The sequence below is a fragment of the Equus quagga genome, chromosome 6, assembly GCF_021613505.1.
Source record: "Equus quagga isolate Etosha38 chromosome 6, UCLA_HA_Equagga_1.0, whole genome shotgun sequence".
Lineage (NCBI taxonomy): Eukaryota > Metazoa > Chordata > Mammalia > Perissodactyla > Equidae > Equus > Equus quagga.
In genome coordinates this window covers 96,497,490-96,519,087 of record NC_060272.1, presented here as the reverse complement: position 1 = coordinate 96,519,087, position 21,598 = coordinate 96,497,490, and the positions used below count along the sequence as shown (strand labels likewise).

Here is a 21,598-nt window from a genome sequence, read left to right as displayed (position 1 = left end):
TCAGAGCTATAAACTAGAGGGCAATAGGTGGACGTGAGGAATTTTCCAGGGTGAGCAGCCAATCCCAGCCAGCCTGGAGCTTGATTTTCAAAAGCCCGGGGATGGCAGGAGCCAAGGCCTTGGTCCAGTGGGGTGAGAAAAGACTTCTGCATAAAACAGAGCCCCTGAGGGACCATCTTAAATATACTTACTATAGAAAAACAAAACCTACACAGAGAGACAGAAGACATATTAGACTTTCTCTATCTGGGTAATGGACAGGATAAGAGGATAAAGAAGTAACTACCTGTAAGACTTACTGCACTCATGGGATTTGCACCTGTAATTCATATTACTTGTATGGCCCAAATTTTAGGTTTGGTTGAACAGATCCTGACTGGTGTAGCCCCAGATTATGTGGTAGAAGCAAATTCAAGTCTTTAGAACAACAAGCTTTCCAGCCTCAAAGAATTCATAAAGATAAAAGCCTAAACAACATGACTTTCTAAATAGACAGTTCACCTACTACATAAGGAAAACATCACCATGAAAACAAGCCAGCAGCAAAATAAATAGCAGAATTTGATTCACATATTTTAGAATTACTAGATATCATTTATATGTATCAAGAAATGAATACCAAAAAGGTTTTTCTTTGGTGAGGAAGATTGGCCCTGAGCTAACATCTGTTGCCAATCTTCTTCTTTTTGGTTGAGGAAGATTGTCCCTGAGCTAACATCTTTGCCAGTCTTCTCTATGTTGTATGTGGGACACTGCCTCAGCATGGCTGGATGAGTGGTATCTGTACCAGGGATCTGAACCCTGAGCCACTGAAGTGAAACGTGTGAACTTCACCATTACACTACTGCGCTTGCCCTGAAAAGTATTTTTAAGAAAAAAAGACTGTCCAAATTAACCAGGTGGATTTGAAAAAGAACTTCAAAAAATAAAACATGTAATAATTGGAATGAGTAATGCAGTGAATGGATTAAACAGGAGATTAGTCCTGGCTGAAGATAAGATAATTGAAATATAGAACTGAGCAAGTTACACTGAATGCAGTCCAGAGAGAAGATATGGGAAGTGTGATGGTGAGATTAAAGAACAAGATAGTGTGAAGAGGTCTGATGTATGCTTAATTGGGATTCTGAAAGGCAGTTTTCAAAGGTACTAGTGAGACTTGTGTAGATTTAAACATTCAACTACAGGTTTTGGAATTCCAAGAAAGAATTTTTAAAAATCCATGCATACAACATTTTAATGAACCTGCAGAATAGAAAATACAAAGAGATCTGAAAATCATCCAGAGAAAACTAAATTCCCAGATCGCTGTTTTCTCACCAGAAACAGTGGAAGCTGTAAGACAGCGGAATGGCATCATTGAAGGGCTGTGATCTAGAATTCTATATCCAATGAAATTATTTTTCAAGAACAGCAGTAAAACAAAGTCATTTTCTGAGGCTACCAAAAGACTCTCTAAAGGGTATGTTTACAGAATGTTCTTCAGAAAGAAATCAGTGGGGCTGGCCCGGTGGCCGAGTGGTTAAGTCCACACGCTCCGCTGCAGGCAGCCCAGTGTTTTGTCAGTTCCAATCCTGGGCGCTGACATGGTACCGCTTATCAAATCACGCTGAGGCGGTGTCCCACATGCCACAACAAGAAGGACCCACAACTAAGAATATACAACTACGTACCGGGGGGCTTTGGGGAGAAAAAGGAAAAAAATAAAATCTTAAAAAAAAAAAATCAGTAATCCCAGAAGGAAGCATGAACTACAAAAAGAAACAGAGCAAAGAATGTATTTGTAAATCTAAACAAACACTGATTGTTTAAAGTAGTAACATTAATGGGTAATTTCTAGAGTTAAGAAAAATCCAATGTGTAACTATAATCATTGGGAGCTCCTATGTGTCAAGAAGTAGACAATCAGAGTTAAAACTTTCTAAAGTCTGTTTTGTTTGAGAAAAGCTGAAAAATATTAATAACTTTAGACTTTGTGATGTTAGGTATCCATGATCAAATACTTAAGATAACCACTAAATAATATAATGTATAACATCCAAACTAGTACAGGGGAAAAAAAATACAGAAATGAACATGAATATATCAATAGATACAGTCTCTGTAAATGGACTCGAATTAAAGACAAAGATAGTTAGCCTAGCTTCAAAAAGACATTCTATTTACGAGATATACCTAATATGAACACAGAAGGTTTAAAAGTAAAAGGAGCAAAAAGGTATACAAAAATATTAACCAGATATCTTTAATTTTTTCTTTGACTGCAAGAATCATAGAGTGTTACTACGTATTCATAAATGGTTTGTTTCACTGGAAAGATTTAATAATTCCATTCTAAATAAAATAAAAATCAATAGAACTGCAAAGAACATTAAGTCCACAATATAATGAACAAGCGTAACGTAATGGACTTATAAAGAACAACTGGAGAATATACATCCTTTGAAGCACATGGAACATTTATAAAAATTGATCATATACTTGATCATTGTGTGGGTCTCACAAAATCCAAACAATTGGTTCATAAAAATTATCTTTTTTTATCACAAAGTAATCAAGTTATTGACTGATAGCAAAAACATAACTAAACACCTATATATATTTGAAAATTTTAAATCATATTCCTAAATAACCCATGGACCAAAGAACAGACCAAAGCAGAATTGAAAACAGAGATCTTATGATCCAGTAGCACTTGCATTAAGTAATAATAGATACAACGAAATACAAGAACAACAGACTCATAAAGGGAGTTTGACATTTGAATAAAAATAACTTACACCCTGAATTCATATGCAATAGAGCCTAATGAAGGGTCATAGTAAATAATTGCTAGATTCAGGGGAAAATTAGTTTGGGGCTTACAAAAGAAATATTTTTTCTTTTAAAAATCGATCATTTTTCTGATGATTAACGTGGCACAACCAAATATCAGAAAGGTCAGATAATTATGAGTACATCAAAATTAAATATTGTGTATAACAACCTAAAATTGCCATAAACAAGATCGTTATGTTCCAAATAACAACTTTGGAAATGTATACGCAACAGATATGATGGAAAGGCAGTGAGAAATTTGAACAAAAGGCATGAAAAGGTTATTCACAAAGCAAGAAATATAAATAGCTAATAAATATTTGAGAAGATGCATAACATCAAATGTCATCAGAGGGGATAAAACAGAGAACCAACAAGAAGATAACATTTTTCTCATGTCAGATTGGCAAGGATGAAAAAGATGGAAAAACTCATACGTAGGAATTTATGTACACAGGGGTTTGTCCAAATATTTTCTCTGTTCTTCATATTGTCATTCAAGCTTATGGTCTTTCCTTTTTTGTCATGCACAAACATTTGATGTTTTATGGTAATGTTTATTAATCTTGCAGTTTTTAGGATTGGTTTTATTACTTTCATCTGCTGTTAACAATTTGACCATATATTCTGTACTCTTTGATCCAGTAATTCTACTTCTAGGAATTGGCCCCAAGGTATACAATTATATACTCCAGATTCTTCTTCGTAGCCTTATTAATATTAGTGAAAAACTGTGTAAATTTACAGGAATAGAGGATTTGTTAAAGATGCTATGGTGTGTGTGTGTGTGTGCTTACAGAATATATATATTTGCCATTTCAAAGATTACGTAGAATAATACCATTTAAATGATACATAGATTAATGTTTATATAGAAAGATAGGCATGACTTTACTAAGTGGAAAAAGCAGGATGTATCTCTTTTGTGTAAATGCGTGCGTGTATCTATGAGTTGTAAGCAGCAACTTGTTTATAGTTGCACAAACTGTAGTCATGTCCCCTGACAAGTGTGGTCTGGGGCACCTGTGCTGTAAAATAAAAAGCACTTTAAAAAAATGGAATTTGAAGGGCCTGAGTTTTAGTCACTGTTTGGCCGCTTTCAGCTGTCCCTTTATGTCTCAGGGCCTCCTTAAGTGCCCTCATTTCTAAAAATGAGGGAATGGGGGTGAGCATTGGATTTGAGTAGCAATGACAAATGCCCCCTGATGGTGTCACATCCCTCTTCTGCATCCAGGGCAGACATTAGTCATTAGTCCTGGTTGTCTTCCTCTGGGCTCAGCCTTCTCAGCACACTGTCATGGGCCACCATTTCTAAACAGATTGTGCTTTGCACGTGAAATTTCTTTGCCATCCTTGGATAAGATGATCTTAGAAGTCCGTTCAGCTAGAAGATTTTTCTGTACAAGGAACCAAGTTATTGTGGTGAGAAATAGGGGGGATATCTTTCAGAAAAAATTGTTTACTTTTCTAGTAGCCACATTTTTAAAAAGCTGTAGAAAAGGTGAAAACATACGGGTGAAATAAATTTTGATAATTTTTACTAAATAAAATATTTCAATATGTAATTGATATAAAACAATTATTAATGGGATATTCACCTTCTTGTTTTTATCATATCAAATCTTTGAAATCCAGTGTGTATTTACAGTACATCCCATTTTATTTTATTATTTTTTTTTGTTTCGGGTTTTTTGTTTAAGAAAGATTGTCCCTGTGCTAACGTCTGTGCCAGTCTTTCTCCATTTTGTATATGGGACGCTGCCACAGCATGGCTTGCTGAGTGATGTGTGGGTCTGTGCCCAGGATCCACACCTGTGAACCTTGGGCCACCAAAGCGGAGTGCACAAACTTAACCACTGTGCCACCAGGCTGGGGCCCCAAGCACATCCCATTTTAGATGGTAGATTTTCATTGGAGATACTTGACTTGTATTTAAGTTTACAGTTTAAGAAGTAGGTTCTCCTATACCCGCATTCTTACATTTTTTAAAAATTATTTTATTGAGATCATATTGGTTTATAACATTGTGCAGATTTCAGGTATATATTATTATATTTCAGCTCCTGTATAGACTGTGTCCCATTCACCACCAACAGTCCAGTTTTTATCTATCATCATGCATATGTGCTCCTTTACCCCTTTTGTCCTCCTCTGCCCTCTTCCCCTGTGGTAACCACCAATCCATTCTCCTTATCTGTATGTTTGTTTATCTTTCACATATGAGTGAAATCATACAGTCTTTGTCTTTCTCTGTCTGACTTACTTCACTTAGCATAATACCCTCAAGGTCCATCCATGTTGTCTCAAATGTCTTTTTTGTGGCTGAGTAGTATTCCACTGTATATACATATACCACACCTACTTTATCCGTTCATCCATTGATGGGCACTTCCAAGTCGTGGCTATTGTGAATAGTGCTACAATGAACATGGGAGTGCATATATCTTTTTGAATTAGTGTTTTCATGTTCTTTGAATAAATACCCAGAAGTGGAATAGCTGATTCGTATGGTATTTCCAATTTTAATCTTTTGAGGGATCTCCATACTGTTTTCCATAGTGACTCTACCAGTTTGCATTCCCACCAGCAGTGTATGAGGGTTCCCTTTTCTCCACATCAAAAAAATTAACTTAAGTTTTTAAATAATTGAATTGAGTACTAGTTTTTTAATTTAATTAAAATTAAAATGGAGATAAGGTCATACTAGCCACATTTCAAGTACCCAATAGCCACATATGGCTGGTGGTTACCATATTAGACAGTGGAAGCTTGGAGAATACAAAGAAACATACAATTCCTTTTTAGCCTTCAAGGAGATTTTCTAGTTGGGAAAGCAAGATATCAAAAATAAACACACCAAGAACGTTATCCAAAGCAGAATGTAATGAAGTGCTAAATGTTTGCTGTGGACAGACTTAGTGCTACTTGGGTAGGAAGCTCCAGAAACACCCACAGCTTGATACATTCGTCACTACTTTGAAGTTTGGGTGGTGGCAGTGCTGTGTTGAGTTTGTGAGAATGGAGTGTCTTACCTTAGAAAGTGTGTGTGTTCTCCCTGCAGACATGGGACCCGCTGTGCTGGAGAAGTGGCAGCCGCAGCAAACAACTCGCACTGCACAGTCGGAATTGCTTTCAACGCCAAGATCGGAGGTATGGGAAACACACTTAGGTGGATAGAGAAATAGCCAAGAGCTCTTGCGCTAACTGATTTTCAGGCCCCTTTTTGAACTAAAGACAGGCATATGTTTGCATGGTAGTGTTCAACTGTTGCTGACAGCAAAATGACCACGTTAACATGGGTTATTAAATACGGTTAATGGCTTCTGAGCCAGTATCTCTGAAGTGTCACAAGCACAGACATTTCTTTCTTTAAACCAGCATGAAAAAACATTGCCCAATAGTGAAAATGGGGTCGTTGACATCTGTACCGAACTATACAATTGGTGTTTGGGTCAGAAAGAACTAATAATATAAACAATAGGCCATAATATCTCTGTGGAAGGCAGCACTTTGAAATTCTGTTAGAGCAGAAAATCTTTTTTTTTCTTTTCCACAGCCTTTATAAAAATCTCCTTTTAACTGCAATTAAAATGGTAAATGGTAAAATCTATTTTTGAAGTCCCGTAATGTAGTGAGACTGTTAACAATAATTTCGGATTATATATAAACATACATACACATGCGCAAGCTCAAATTTGCATATGCTACTACAAGGCTCCAACCAAAGCAGTATAAATCCAGGCGTTAACAGAAGCAAACTCTTACTTTCCCATTTATAATCAGCTTTGTTAGTACAGCCGGCTGCCACAGCCACACACAAAAGGAAGAAAACATCGGAAGAGATGGTACAGATCCTAATGGCTTTGAAGTGTCCTGTGGAGGTGTCCTAAAGGGTGTCATAAGATAAATGAAGTTCCTGGAACCAGGCTGACACCCCTGTTTCCAATGCATTATTTGTTTTCACGTGGTAAATGGAGTTGGATCTAAAAGATAAAAATGAGTCCTTTCTAGGGTTAATGTAGAGATCTTGTAACATGAATTATTTTGGGTATATAATAATGGTGCTAAGAAAAGATTTTCTGAGACTGCCTTGATTGTCAGTCCTCAGTAAACGTGACCTCTTTCCTTTATTTCACCCTGAATTCTTAGAGGACGGCAGCTTGTTAACCAGTAATTAGCTGCGCTCTGAGAGCATCTGCTGTGTGTCAAGGGGAGTGTTTATGGAGGAGCTGGGGAAGGCAGACAAAGACTTCCCCATGAAGAATGATGAGGGTGCTGGAGACCCCTGCTCTTCTGAAGACAATCAGATGACTGGTGGCCATCTGATCAACCCTTCTTGCTGTCCGGGACACACAGTCTCACATACACAGCCACACATCCATGTCCCCGTCATCACTCTCCAATGCTAACCCAGCGCTCACTACCTTGAGGGGATGAAGGGGTGAACTTGTGAACCTCACAGATAAACTGCTGACCTAGCTGACTGAACAGGACCTCAGGAAAAAAAATGAATGTGTGGCAATGACTCACAAATGTTCTGTCGTCCTGAGAACGAGAACATTCTGAATTATAAATTTAACTCCTCAGACCCAGGAATGAAGGCTTGTAGTTAAATGAAGACAAAGCAACCTTTCATCTTTAAACTTGAGGAAAGGAAATTTTTACTCATCAATTTTTGGTTAGAAAATTAATATTACCCTCTAGATATGATTTTATCCAGCCTTTTCTTCATGAACTTCACATAAATTGCATGACATAGAAACTGAATTCAGGTGTTGTGTGGATACTCCTGCATGTTGGCATTTAGAGCTGGTAGATACTCCAGGGTTTATTTCAGACCTCCCTGTACTGGGAAAATCGTTCCATTTTTTGCTTTTAAATAGGAAGTAAGGTTTCTTTGTTAAAAACCGTGCAGATGTATTTTGAATATTCATGTGAAATGAAAAACCAATGGCTGCTCAGGACCCAGTACACCCAGAGCATCTTGCTGGGTATCCTGCCCCCACAAAACAAACTGTTGACAAGTTTTCTAAGTACAATTTGCATTCCGTAATTTTTAAAGGGACTTGTTCATAAACTTTGTTCTCCCCCTCACCTGTTTATATATATCCCCTTTAAAAATCCAGAAGTCTGGAGAAGACAGTCAAGAGATACAGTAACCAAATGCAATGTCTTGAGAAATGCTTTGGGGAAACTTAATGTTGACTGAGTGTTTGTTTCCATTTTTTTTTTTTTTTTTGGAAAAGATATTAAAGGATAGAGTGTCACAACTGTCATGGAATTTAAAATGGTTTAGCCTGATATTTATATTTTTAGATGAAGAAAATGTGACAAAATGTTGGTAGTTGTTGAGTACTGGCTATATCGATTCGTTGTCATTCTTTCTGTTTTTTCGGTGTTTTTTAGTTTTGTCATTAAAAGGTAAACATATTTTTGAAAGCATAAAGAAGATATAGTTCCTTCAAGAGTATTTTTATTTTCTATCAGAATTCCCACTTCAAACCACATAGTATCTAAAGTTGCCTGATTTGGGGTTTTATTATTTAACCCCATTTATTGGTGACCAATAAAAACTTGAAATCCTACTAGATAACTAGGTTTTCCTAAGGAGTAAATTTGGGCTCTAAAGATATAATTTTAAAATAATATAATATCTCAGTGATGGTATTTAGCTTAAGCTGAAGGAGAGAGATGTTTACTTAACAATTAGATGTTTTATTATTGTGAGTCTCCAAAGTAAAAGGAAAAAAGGAAAGCCTAACATTGGATGTATAATTTATTTTTTAGTATCTTACTGTCCATTTTTGCAAATTAAGGTTAATAATAAATTCCTATCTGTCTGGCGGAAATATACTTAAATGAAGATTAATGACTACACATTGCTAAAACCCTTTGAGAATTATTTGATGTGTTACATGCACAGAGAACGTTCTCCCTTATTCGACTTATAAATTACTTGGCAAAAAAATAATATGGTAAGTTCCCATCAGTCTTACAGATTAGGAGATAATGTTAAATATGGAGGAAATTAGACCAACCTAACTTGGCAGCTTTCCAGATTTTGTAAGACTGCTGAGGTCAGAAAGTTTTGCACCGATTATGAACACAAGTTATCTAATGAAGAGAAATTTAGGGAAGATGGATTGCTTGAGGCTCTCTTTGTCAAGTACTCACTTTAAGACAGGAATAAAGAGAAGGGAGAGATTGTGGAAACTTAGAAAAAGAGAATAGGGCCGGCCCAGTGGCACAGCGGTTAAGTGCCCACGTTCCGCTTTGGCGGCCTGGGGTTCGCTGGTTGGGATCCCGGGTGTGGACATGGCACTGCTTGGCAAGCCATGCTGTGGTAGGCGTCCCACATATAAAGTAGAGGAAGATGGGCATGGATGTTAGGTCAGGGCCAGTCTTCCTCAGCAAAAAGAGGAGGATTGGCAGCCGTTAGCTCAGGGCTAATCTTCCTCAAAAAAACAAAAAAGTAGCGGGTGAAAAAGAGTTTAAATAAGTTTTGCTCTTTTACATGCAGTGTAACTTCCTTTCTCCCCAGGAAAGCTTCGGAAAGGTCTGCATTATCCTTTTCTGAGGAAAATATACTCAAGTGTTGGTTAGAAGTTTATTCTTTCTCCAAAAAATGCTATCACTGGAATATATCTTGGGCTGTTTGGGGGTTATATAGCAAAGCCTCTAATCGAGCTACGTCCCTTCTCTCTTGAAGGAGTCCGAATGCTAGATGGAGATGTGACGGACATGGTTGAAGCGAAATCGGTTAGCTTCAATCCCCAGCACGTGCACATCTACAGTGCAAGCTGGGGCCCAGATGATGATGGCAAGACCGTGGATGGACCAGCTCCACTCACCCGGCAAGCCTTTGAAAATGGCGTTAGAATGGTAGGTTTCAAAAGCACCTGGGCTCATATTATGCCAGTCAGTGATGATTATCATATGAAGCCGTCTACGAAACTCTGGGTTCTGATCCTCCACTCTGGAGGAATGGATGGAGCTCATAGGCTGAGCCAGGAGACGAGTCAATGGCAAGAGGTGCTGAACCTTTGGGATTGTGTATTTTATCTGGTGTGCAAATGAACTAAGAGCTAGCGCTTCCCCTGACGAGAAAAGAGGTATATTTGGGTGCTTAGATCTGCTCAAAGGAAATATTTTCATTAATGTGTTAATCTTGCATTTGGAGAAGTAAATTCTTGGGAGTGTGCGATTGAGAAGTGGAGATGTTGAAACTCTCCGCTTGGTGTTGGTACATCATTCTACAATGCCCTTCTGGGCATCTCCCTTCTGCAGTTCCTTCCCTAGTTCCCCCTCTGTCCCAGGACAATATTATTTTTATGCTGGCTTGCAAGTTCCCTAACCAGACAGCTTAACAGATCATCATTTTCTTGATTTCACTAAAAAATTCACTGACCACTCCTCTCCAAAAAACTGACCACAGAATCTAATGTAATAAAATGTCTGTTTTAGACTACAGATCTTAAAAAATTCTGTCTTATTTTAATTAAATAAAAAATAAAGATGCTATATCCTTGTAATCATGAAAGGAGGAAAACTCCACCAAAAGGGACTCCTCTCTCTTTCTTACTCGTGAATGAAACTTTGGGTGATTTAAAGCATACGTCTTAATCATGATCTGAGCTGATCCCTTTTCTTCCTCATTTCTTTTTTTTTCTTTATTTCTCTTTTTTTTTGCTGAGGAAGATTCACCCGGAGCCAACATCTCTTGCCAATCTACCTTTCTTTTGTGTATAAGCCACCATCATAGCATGCCACTGATAGACAAGTGCTGTAGGTCTGAACCCAGGTTGCTGAAGCAGCGTATACCAAATTTAACCACTAGGCCACTGGCTGGCCCCGCTTCCTCATTTCTTTTTACTTGTTTGTAATGTAAGCATATGCCACTCTTCCTATCCGTCAGCACATCCTGCTTTCCCTGCAAGTCCCTGTCCCACTCCCATTTCCTACTGTACAGCCAAATCCTATTGACCATTAAGCCTCAGCTAAAATGTCCCTTCTTCCCAGGAGCCTTCTCACTGCCCAAACTAGAATTAAGTATATGCAGTCCCCACTCTGTACCTCCTCGACTTTATATTCTTACTGGTGTTCCCTAAAATCTTTATCATATTGTGCTTTTGATCAGTGTTAGCTTTGCTGGTATCCTCCTCACTAAATCGTAAGTTCCTAGAGAGCAGAGCCTGTGCTCTACCCATCTTTATGGGCTTTGCAAAACCCATAGCATATATTGAACTCTAGTGAGTACTTCGTAAACGTTTGTTGAATTTAATTTAATTTACTACAGATTACGCTAACCACAGGGTGCTTCTATATTCAGCCCAGCTTTGGAGCAGTGGGATGCATGCAGTTGATTCATGTAACGTTGCAGCTGGAGTACAAATAATCATGATTCTTCTGCCTTTGTGGGATTGGTGTAGAGCTTTAATCAGAAGACTGAGCTAAGCAGTCTCCTGGCCCTTCTGAAATAGACTGGAGGGGAACACTTAGGCACATGTTTCGTATGCACTTCCTGAGTAAAACATAGCTCAGGTTTGGTTAAGACATACTTTCTAGCTCTGCCAATTTTCAGCTGCATTAGAGGCCTTTTAAACTATAGGATGATGTTTTAAATCATTGCCTAGAATTTTCCTTTCAAGATACCTGAATGCCGAATGAATGCACTCCAAGTAATCAGGTGGTTTCATTACCAAAGCCCTGCGGATTACTGTTCTCTCTCTCTGTGCCATCAATAGAATGGTCATTCAAGTTAAATACATCAAGCTTCGTTCATATTTAATGTTTGACTTGTTCTTGTAGGGCTCTTAATACAATAAAGAGCAATCTGGAATTTCTCATTAATGTGAGAATATATGTATATTAGTAATGCACAGAGCCTTGTGGGTGTACATATATAGAGAGAATGCCCCATATGTAATAGCTGTCATTGAATCTGATAGAAACCAGTTGTTTTCAGATTTATTTTTGCTAGGGAATCTTTTATTCAATGGAAATCTTAAATGGAAACTCAATGTGGAAAACAAAAATGTTATGCTTTGAAGGAAAAAATGGTTAAGATTAGAAACATGATCATCTGAGATAGCTATTCAAACATATAAGATTATATTTAGAAATAGATACTTTTGAAAAAGTTTACTCTAAAACTCATCATTAATGACAAAAGTAACCCATACTTATTATAACAAATCCTACTATAAAGATGAAGTTAAAAATAGATTTCCCACCAACTAGATAACCACTGTTAAGAGTCTGGACTCCATCTTTCGGTACTCCTGTGCCCATTCATATACCAAACAGGGATCGATGGCCTCTGCACATGGCTGTTTTTACCTAATAGGTTTTCAAGGACATCCTTCTGGGGCAGTCCATAAGGATAGAACTCATTTATTTTAATATTTCGAAAATTTTTGGAGTATGGATATACCATAATTTATTCCATTGAAGAGCTCTCAAGATTTTAATCTGGAAAAAAGGGAGTTTAGTTTTAAAACAAATCATTTACTTTTAGAGGTGAGGTGGTAACAAAAGAAATAACTGTTAAGGAAAACAAATTATTCTCTGGCTCCTAGCATTGCACACCTAATTATGGAAAAGCATTGGTGATCCATTTAAATGTAATAAAATCATCAAGATAGAGTTTTTATGTGTTTGATACACACAGGCTTCAGATTTAGGGTAGGGTTGAGTCCAGGATCTGTCATTTACTACTCTCTGAACTGAAGTCGATCAGATTACCTCTCTGCTTCCATTCCCTCATCTAAAATAGGGTGATGATAGTACTTACTTACAGAGCTGTTACGTGTGTTAAATGAGATGATGATGCATATACAGCAATTGACAGAATACTTAGAATATAATAGGTGCTCAATAAGTAAGTTTTGTATACATACGGATAGATAGATAGATAGATAGATAGATAATTTTTTCAGAGAAGAGATCATGTCCTTCCAAAAAACTTTACATTTTTCCTCAGTTCTCCATCCTTCTCTTCTCTACCATTTCCACACTGCAGAGTTCTAGGTAATTCCATTGGGTTACCTGTAGTGGTAGATTAAAAATAATATGGTAAAATATGGTTCTGTGATGTTACTTACTTTGTTCTTCCCATGTCTCTACTTGCCTTCAATTTCACTTGCCCTTAAAAGCACATCTTCAGTTTCAAGATAACCTCTCAATATACAAATTCATTTCTTTTATCCATGTTTGTAGTCATGAATTAAATCTATATTTTCCCAAGGGATGTTTCTCTAAATATCTATGAATATATAATTTAATATTTTTAAAGCATATTAGATAGTCTTTTGCAGGAAAAAGAAACCTTTCACTCTTCTGTTATAAGGCATCAAGTGAGACAGTACATTTTATATTCTTTGAGATGATTCTGATTGTTTTTTATATAATATACACTGTCAAATATATAGAAAATAAGTTAGATTACAGAGCACAGCAAAGAAAGAAATAACTGATTTTTTGGCTGAGTGATTTAAAGAATGAAGGAATAAGTGACTAATAAAATAATTCCTTCAGGTAGCTGGGAGTGAAAGTCCAGGTGGCAGCCTAAAGTCTTTCTGGTTTATTCATATTTTAACTACATCGTCTACAAAAATACAGGAATTGGACTTTATTTATTCTTTCTGTTAAACTTAGTGAATTCCCACTTTCTATATACTGTAAAGGAGTGAAGAAGACATCTAAGTCTTATATGTAATACATAAACGTCCCTACATTCTAGCAACAAGACAGGAAACAAACACGCATAGAAACAAGACAATCTGAGCTAAGGATAAGCGTTATGAATGAAATAGAACAATGACTGGGGGCGGACAGAATTGCTTTAGTTAGAGAGGACAACGAGTCCTCTTTGAGGAGTTGATACGTGAGGAGGGATATAAATGATAAGAAGCCAGTAGGGGGAGAAATGTGGGAGGAATGTTCTGTGCAAAAGGAACAGCAAGAGTAAAGCATCCCAAGAGGAGAATGATTTGGGTGTATTCCTAGAACAGAATGCTAGGGCGTTGGGAGCAACGTGAACAGAATGCAGGCAGTAGGAGATGTGCTGGAGAGGTAGGCAGGGGCCAGCCAGCTCAGCAGTGTCTCTAAACTGTGAGGCTGTTTGCGTTTTGATCTGTTACAGAAATCCACTGGAGGTTTTCAGCAGAGTAGTGGCCTGATGAGATACACAATTTTGAAAGGTCACTGCTGTGAGAATGGACTGTATGTGGGTGAGAGATGAAGAGGCAAGAGTGGAAGATTGAAATGGTCCAAGAAAGAGTTGATGATGAATGGGACTAGGAGGGCAACAATGTTACGACAGCTAGAGAGACTGGTAACAAGAAAGAGAAGCCTAAGAATCAAGAAAGATTTTCACAAAGGAAAGAAATAAATTTTGCTCAGGGAGTCCAAGTATTGATTGTATCCATTCCTTCCATTTACTAATCAAAAAACATAGCAAATATTGGATTTAAGAATGCTCCCTATTTGTTTAAAATAAGGATTTGGCTCAATAGCATGTAACACTGTTTTAACAAAATCAAAATTGATTCAATTTATAGCCCGTTAAGAATTAATGTGCAAAAATTGCATTAAACTATGTTGAACAAATCATGTCACAATTGACAGCTTGCTCTTTCTACCAAAGATTCCATTTTATTTGATGCAAAGGAGCTATAACATTAAATGCAAGAATTGGGGGTATATAATTTGGACTGCATACAAGTAATGATGATGATGATGACGATGCAACATTTAACATTTGCCAGTCTGTTATACTGTCATCACTCTTCTAAGCCCTAAAATAGGTAACTTTTAATCTTCACAATAATCTCATAAGACTGATACTGTTCTCCCCACTTTTACAGAAAACAGATATTCAGCATAGCTAAAGAAGTCAGAATGTGGGCCTCAAAGAAATCTAATTAATTCTTTTACATGTTCTGTTTTGTTTGGCCCATCTGATGTCTTGCCTTCATCTCTGAACACATACTTTGGCTTTTCTCCTGTTACTGTGGTGAATTAATCGCTCATCTTCTACCTAAGTGAACCTCCTCCATTTCTTCACTGGACCCCACCCCTTCTCACCTCATGAAAGACATGGCTCCATCAATTCTCTTTTCTTTCATCATCAGAATTTCCCTCTCAATTGTATTATTGCCTTCTACATATCTTCGTACTGTTAATCCCCCTATCTCAACAGTTAGAAGAATCCCTGTCTTGTCTCTTTGTCTCCTTCCATTTACCACCTCCTTTCTCATTTTCTCTTTAGAACAAAAGTCCTTGAAACCATTGTCCATACTTGCCCTCTACAAGCTGATTTTTCCCGTCATCTCTTGAAACCACTAAATCAGGACTCTGCCCCATCACTCCACTGAAGTTGTTCCTGTCAAGGTCACAGTGACCTCCGTGTGTGAAACCCAGTGCGCTTCTCTGAGCTCTCCTCTAACTTTGTGCTAACAAGGCGGCCTGCTTGCTTCTTCCCATAGACAATATAACACACATATACTCCAAACTTTCAGAACCCATTTGGCAATTATCATCCCTCCTTCTATTTATTATATTTACAGTCATGCACTGCATAATGATGTTTCAGTCAACAACAGGCCACATATACAACAGTGGTCCCGTAAGATTAGTAGCATAGAGCCTGGGTGTGTAGTAGGCTATACCATCTAGGTTTGTGTAAGTACACTGATTTTTGCACAATGGTAAAATCACCTAAAGACACATTTCTCAGAATGTATCCCTGTCATTTAGCGACACGTGACTGACCTTGTTGATTAACTGTCTCCTCCATAAAGGCCCAGAGTTTGACAGTTTTGTTCTCTCCTGTATCCCAAGTACCCCAAACAGTGTCTGTGTAGTGGGTGAGTGAATACATGTATGAGTCAATGTGTGAATGACTTCCATGCTGTTTTGCTGCATATACCGAGTGAATTTACTGAAGGATCGCACATTGTTTTTGTTTAATAGTTTGGAAATGAGTTATTAACATACATGGTATAGTCTGGTGATTAATGTACTCAAACACTGGATTCAGACTCTCCAGTGGGTTCCAATACTTTCTTTCTTTGTTCAAGTTAATTAGCCTCTCTGAGGATCAGTTTGTTCCTCTATAAAATGGAGCTAAATACTAGTAATTAGTTTATAGGACTATTGTGAGGATCGTATGATTAATGCCTGAGAAATACTCAGCAGAGTTCCTGGAACATAGTAAAGTTTCTAATTATGTTATGAATCTGAATCATTATCACCACTGAAAAAGCAAGAGTAATAAAAGTGAAATATTGATTAATCATGCAAAATACTGTAAAAAGTCTTGATTGTTTGAAATCTCTGAGTTTAATCAATTTCATATTGTTAAATGATCCTTAGGGAAGGTAAGTGTATAATCTTAAGGTTATTATTAAGGAATGGCCAAAATAAATGGGACAAAATATCCAAGAGAATATTTTTTAAAGTTTATTTCGTAAAATACTAATTAATAAAATGCTAAAAAAAGGAGGAGGGGTAGAGGGGTTTTGCTGTCAAATACACTTAGAAACATCGTTTATTATATGCTCCCTTTGGACATTTAAAAGCATATTAAAGGTTCTGAGAAGTCCTGTAGTAAAGAGATGTGTTTAACTTTATTTAATGTTTTAAACTTTTAATCACACAGAAGCTTTTATTTTCACTTTTTTGATTGCTGTTCAATTTAATTTCATTTTAAATTCTTTGGAACTACTTCATGAAAATGCAGCTAAATTCCTTAGACCTTTAGAGTCAGAATGTTAGAACCAGAAATAATTTTAGTGGTTGAGTCATTTTTGCCAACATTTATGTATTTCTTTACCTGTTGATGTCACTGCTGTTCACCCAGTCTCCCTTCCTCTAACCTGTAATTTCTTCTTTCCTCACCCTAGTCATCCAGTAAGTCTTTCTTTCCTGTACTGCTTCCTAAAAGTCTATGGAATCTGCTATCTTTCCCTCTCAGTCAGAACCAACATCCCTTATATAGACTTCAGCAATAGCTTACTTCCAAAATTTCATCCTCCCAGCTTGAGCTTCAACTTTCAATTCAGCATGAACACTGAAGCCAAAGAAGTATTTTTTATGTGTAAATCTTGTCATTTGTCTTCTCTTTAAAGCTCATCACTGCTCCCTATGAGCAAGGGAACATTCTAAGCTTCCGAGGAGGACATCTAAGATCTCTCACAATTTTGCCAGGGGTCTCAGAATCGAAATCTTACATATCATCTTAGGAAAGGACAATTTAAAAATTTCTGTCATTCAAACTGACATGATCCCACTTTCCGTGATGATCCTTTGACCTGGCTCCGTGGTATGACTGGCGAAGCCTTCCCTCAGGGGGAGCTCTTGGCTTTATCCACCCAGGCAGTTCTAAATCGGAGAATGATTTTGTAAAATGAGTGAGTCAGTTGATAGTGTTTCAGATATAGGTGACCTGAGGTTTGATGTCAGAATAAGAAGCTAATTGCCTCAGGTTTTCTTTGATAGACTGTTTATTCATTCATTCATTCCTGATTGCATTCAGGAGACATTCTCTGCATGGTGGTAATATTCCAAGCACTTTTCTAGGGGGTAGTGAAAGATGAATAACACTCAGTACTTGTCTTTAAGGAGCTCACCACATAATGATGAATAAACGTTCTAAATAAAGTGCAAACAAACAAGTCCCTTCAGTGAATAGAATCTGGTAGGCAGTAAGGACAGACTACCCAGCACACAATAACAAGACTCATGTGTTCAGTCTAGTTGCCTTGGAATCATCTTTTTTGCCCCATTTGGATTATTAAACTTTAACAATACTTGGTGCATTTGATATTCATCAGCAGGCGTCTAATGCATTTCACAATTTCCTGACAAGTGTGTTTAAAAATATCCTTTAGAAAATGAGCAAAAAAACTTGGAGTCAAATCTTTTCCTTTTTCCGCAATCAGAAAACCCTACATGAAGGTTACCAGTACTTCCTTAATTATTTTACTCAAGAAATATTTCTGAAGTCCCCAATACAGCCCAAGCACTGGTCTGGCATTTATTTTCATCTTTATCTGAAGAAATCATGCAGCTCATTGTAGATACCGTAGGAGCACAGCTTATAGAGTTTGCTTTGCCATTTTATCTACAAGTAAACTTTCAATTCCAGATTGTTTTTCTTTTAGCTTTTAAAGCTTTGGGATTATCAATTAAGGCATTCCGATGAGTTTATGACAGAACCAGCGTCAAGGATGAGGAACAAAGTCAGCAAAATCAGAATCGTTGGGCCCTAATCTCCCTGTGGGAACGGTGGCCTTCATCCCATCCTCCTATACTCTTCCGTTCAGGGGTCCAGATGGAAAGCAGAACATTTGATGAACGTCTATGGGCACAGCCTGGCTGTTGAGTCTCTGATTGCGATATCCCCTTCACATCATCAATTTCTTTTTGATTTGCCAGATTTTACAACTGATTGGATGTTTGGAATATTTGCTGAAAGCACAATGTTGCTTTACAATCACACGTTGTCTCTTCTATACATGCATGTGCGCACACACATTTCTCTACCCTTAAATTAAAGGCATATGCTCACCAAGAGGGGAGAGAAGAGGTATAACAAGCTTGTATAGTAAAAGCAGTAGTAATAATCATAATAAAGTTAACCAGTTCCATTTGGGAGGGATATGTTTTTATCAGATATATATACCCAGCTGTAGCAGGATTGGTACCAGTTTGCATTTTAATAAATGACACATTGCTGTTAAATTAATTGGCAAATGTTGTAAAACTTTTGAAAGATACATGGGTAGGCAAAGATAGACAAGGCAGCTTATTTAGTATTGGTTCCGCTTAATGAAAATTGACTTTAACTGGGGTTTGTTTTAAAAATCTTCCTGTCGGATCTAACTATATCCTGGTGGAACTCTGTCTTAGAGTTTTAACAAAACTCAAAAATGACTTGCTGAGTGGACCCGATGTAAGATTATCCATTTTGGAAACAAAGCAATGTGTCTTTCACAAATACATATGCAGCCTCACATTCTATAATCGTCACAAAGTTGTCTGATATCCAAGGATCAGATTTAGATTTGTGTGTTATTGTGAATCGTGATGCATTTTTATGGAGAGGAGCACAGATGTGTTCTAGCCTAGTATAGGTGTAAATGTCAAACAAATACTTACTATCACTTTGTTTTCGGTTTTAGTTTAGAGATTCATTATTAACCCCGTGGGTAGTTTATACTAACTTGCAAATTCCCTTCTCATTCCCTCTGTTCTACTCATGGATTAACCAGATATCAATAACAGTCCTCTTTTTCTTTTAATTTGTTTTGTTCTATTTATGAGGACTACTGGACCACTGGCGGGTGAGTGAAGTCCTTATCACAGGAGTCATTCTAGTATAGTCTGGAGTTCCTGTTCTAGGGAGGATACAAAATCATACAGATATTGGATTAGGTCAAGTTAAGGTCCACACCAATCCTGAGTTTCTGTGATTCTAAGCATAGATTTGAGAATGCTGACAGGGAGGACACATCAATTTCCTTCAACAAAACACAGCAGTAACCGGAAAAGAAAGGCCCCTGTGTGATAAACAAGGATAAATTGAACTGAGTTGACAACATCAAATGATTTATAAGTCTATCTGGCATTAATAGCAGATTTTTTTCACTTAACCTGAGCCTACAGTCCTCATCTTTAAGATGAAACAATCAAACTTAATGTTCAGGATTGCAAACATCATGATGATTATTAATTAATTAATTAGCCACTTGAGTTAGACATAGAGATGATCCTCATAGGACCTCACTCAGTTTATAGATTTGGAAACTAAATCTTGGCAAAGTAGGTAACCTAGCCATTAAGAAGTGTGACTGTGATTCAGACTTGGTTCTGTCTTCTTGCAAAGCCTATGCTCTTTGCCAGCATGCTCTGTGGTATTCGCTCCTGTCGAATGTTTCACATGGGCCCGTCTCTGCACACAGCTCTGAGTCGCCGGCAGCTGTAATGATGGTCATGAAAGTGAACAGTGCAACAGGACCTCTCTTCTCTGGACTCCTGGAGAATTTAGCATCCAGGCGGCTGATTTGGCTTGTTCTGAACTTCTTTATATTGTCTCTTTCTCTTTATCCCTGGATGCCGTCTGTGAGGATGTAGAGAGAACTGGCCTTAAAGTCACAGAGACCTGGGTTGAAATCTCAGTTTGATTTCTCTAGCTTTTTGACCTGGGACAGGTTGCTAAGTTCTTAGGACTTCCATTTCCCTGCAAAAAGGCTATGATAATACTTACTTTATAGAGCCATCACGAAGACTGACTAAGATCTTACACAGAAGGTGCTCAGTCCAACTGCAGATCTCCTCCTCTGAGGAAGGGCCACATTCGGTGCATCTTTAAGGACCTCAGAGTCTCCATCACCAAGTATTGTAAATAATATAAGCCTAATATCAACTGTAATTTTTCCAAAAGTGTGATTTGCTTTAATTGAAGTCAGGATTGTGTTTATGGGGGGAAAATTGTAGAGGGTCGATTTACTCTATTTCAGAAATGTTATGAGCTACTTCACAGAAGGTCAAGTTTCTTGCTCCATGAGTGAGCGGCCTGTGACATTCAAGCCCCATGGTGGGCTTCAGAGAGGGGCCACTTCCTTCCCCTTTCAGAGTTGAGCCAGCACTTGGAACCAGTCCACAGTGAGGCCTTCTGTAACCCAGAGCTAACGTAGAGTATCAACTCTTTGTTCTTGCTGGAGTACCCCTCCATCCTCCTTTCAACGCCTTTCCAAACATTTACAGTAAATTCCTTTCCGACCCCTGTTGATAGTAAATGTTTTTATTCTCTACGAAACGAATTTTCCAAATTCTACTCCTTCAATGTAAATTTAAAGGTGTGATAGCTTCTTTCTGGGCAGTTTCAAAATAGGTAATTAATGTTAATATTGGAAATGTCCTTCTCCATGTCATGAACCTGGCTCTGCTGCAAGTCTTGAGTATGGTTTTGCCTGTGCTCTGGGATGGTCCAAGATGTAGCAACTTTTGGCAGGTATGAGAAAGGCTCTTCTCCTCCCCTAGATGGGAATGCTGGGGTGGTGGATGTACCCAAAACAGCTGCGTTGGTGCCGCTAAGTATTGACTGTGATTATTGTAGAGAGCATATGAGAGCCACACGTACCTTTTTAGCTGCTTGGAATGAGGAAATGAGAAACCTAATCTCCATGCGCCTCCTCCTGACCAGTGTCAGCAGTCCCCAGGCCCTGAGAAAACACTCAGACAGGGCTCAAAGCTTGGAGGACTGTGGGAGGGCTCAGAAGTAAATAATAACCTGAGTCTTGCTGAGGCTTCAATGAGTCAGATTAGGAAAACAAGATCTGAGAAAAAATGGGGGAGATGATTTCATCATAGGTAGACCGTTAAAAGTGGACAGTTATTTTGGAATTGTTGACTTGGTAAATGAGATAAGGTGGGGGGCGGGGAGGGCTTGGGTGTTTTATTTGCTCTAATCCACTATTGTTAAGCAGTATTCCCCTGCACCATGTTGTTAAGCATTTTGGGGAACACCCAAAGTCAGGACTGGTCAGTGGGGATCAGCTTTGCTTGAGGTGAGGCTGAATCCGTCTGGTCCTAGCCTTCCACTGATTGGCTCTACTAACTTTATTTTCTTAGTTTCCTCTTGTAGAAATTTAAAATTTCACTGAGTGAACCTCTTATGTATCCAGCTTTAAATAATATCCACAGCATGTTATTTGGCCCTAAGTTTTTATTATGTAAAGTTCCTAAATGTACAGAATATCTAAAGGTTAATAGG

At 37.8% G+C, this 21,598-nt stretch overlaps 1 protein-coding gene across 2 annotated transcripts in view; it reads left to right on the top strand.

Annotated features, from left to right (window-relative positions):
• Positions 1-21,598, top strand: part of PCSK5 (proprotein convertase subtilisin/kexin type 5) — a 437,872-nt gene that overhangs the window by 148,219 nt on the left and 268,055 nt on the right. For both annotated transcript variants that reach the window (XM_046664811.1, XM_046664810.1), the window contains exons 6-7: positions 5,879-5,967; positions 9,527-9,699. In XM_046664811.1, the coding sequence (XP_046520767.1) occupies positions 5,879-5,967; positions 9,527-9,699 (262 nt within the window). The remainder of the gene's footprint in view (positions 1-5,878; positions 5,968-9,526; positions 9,700-21,598) is intronic.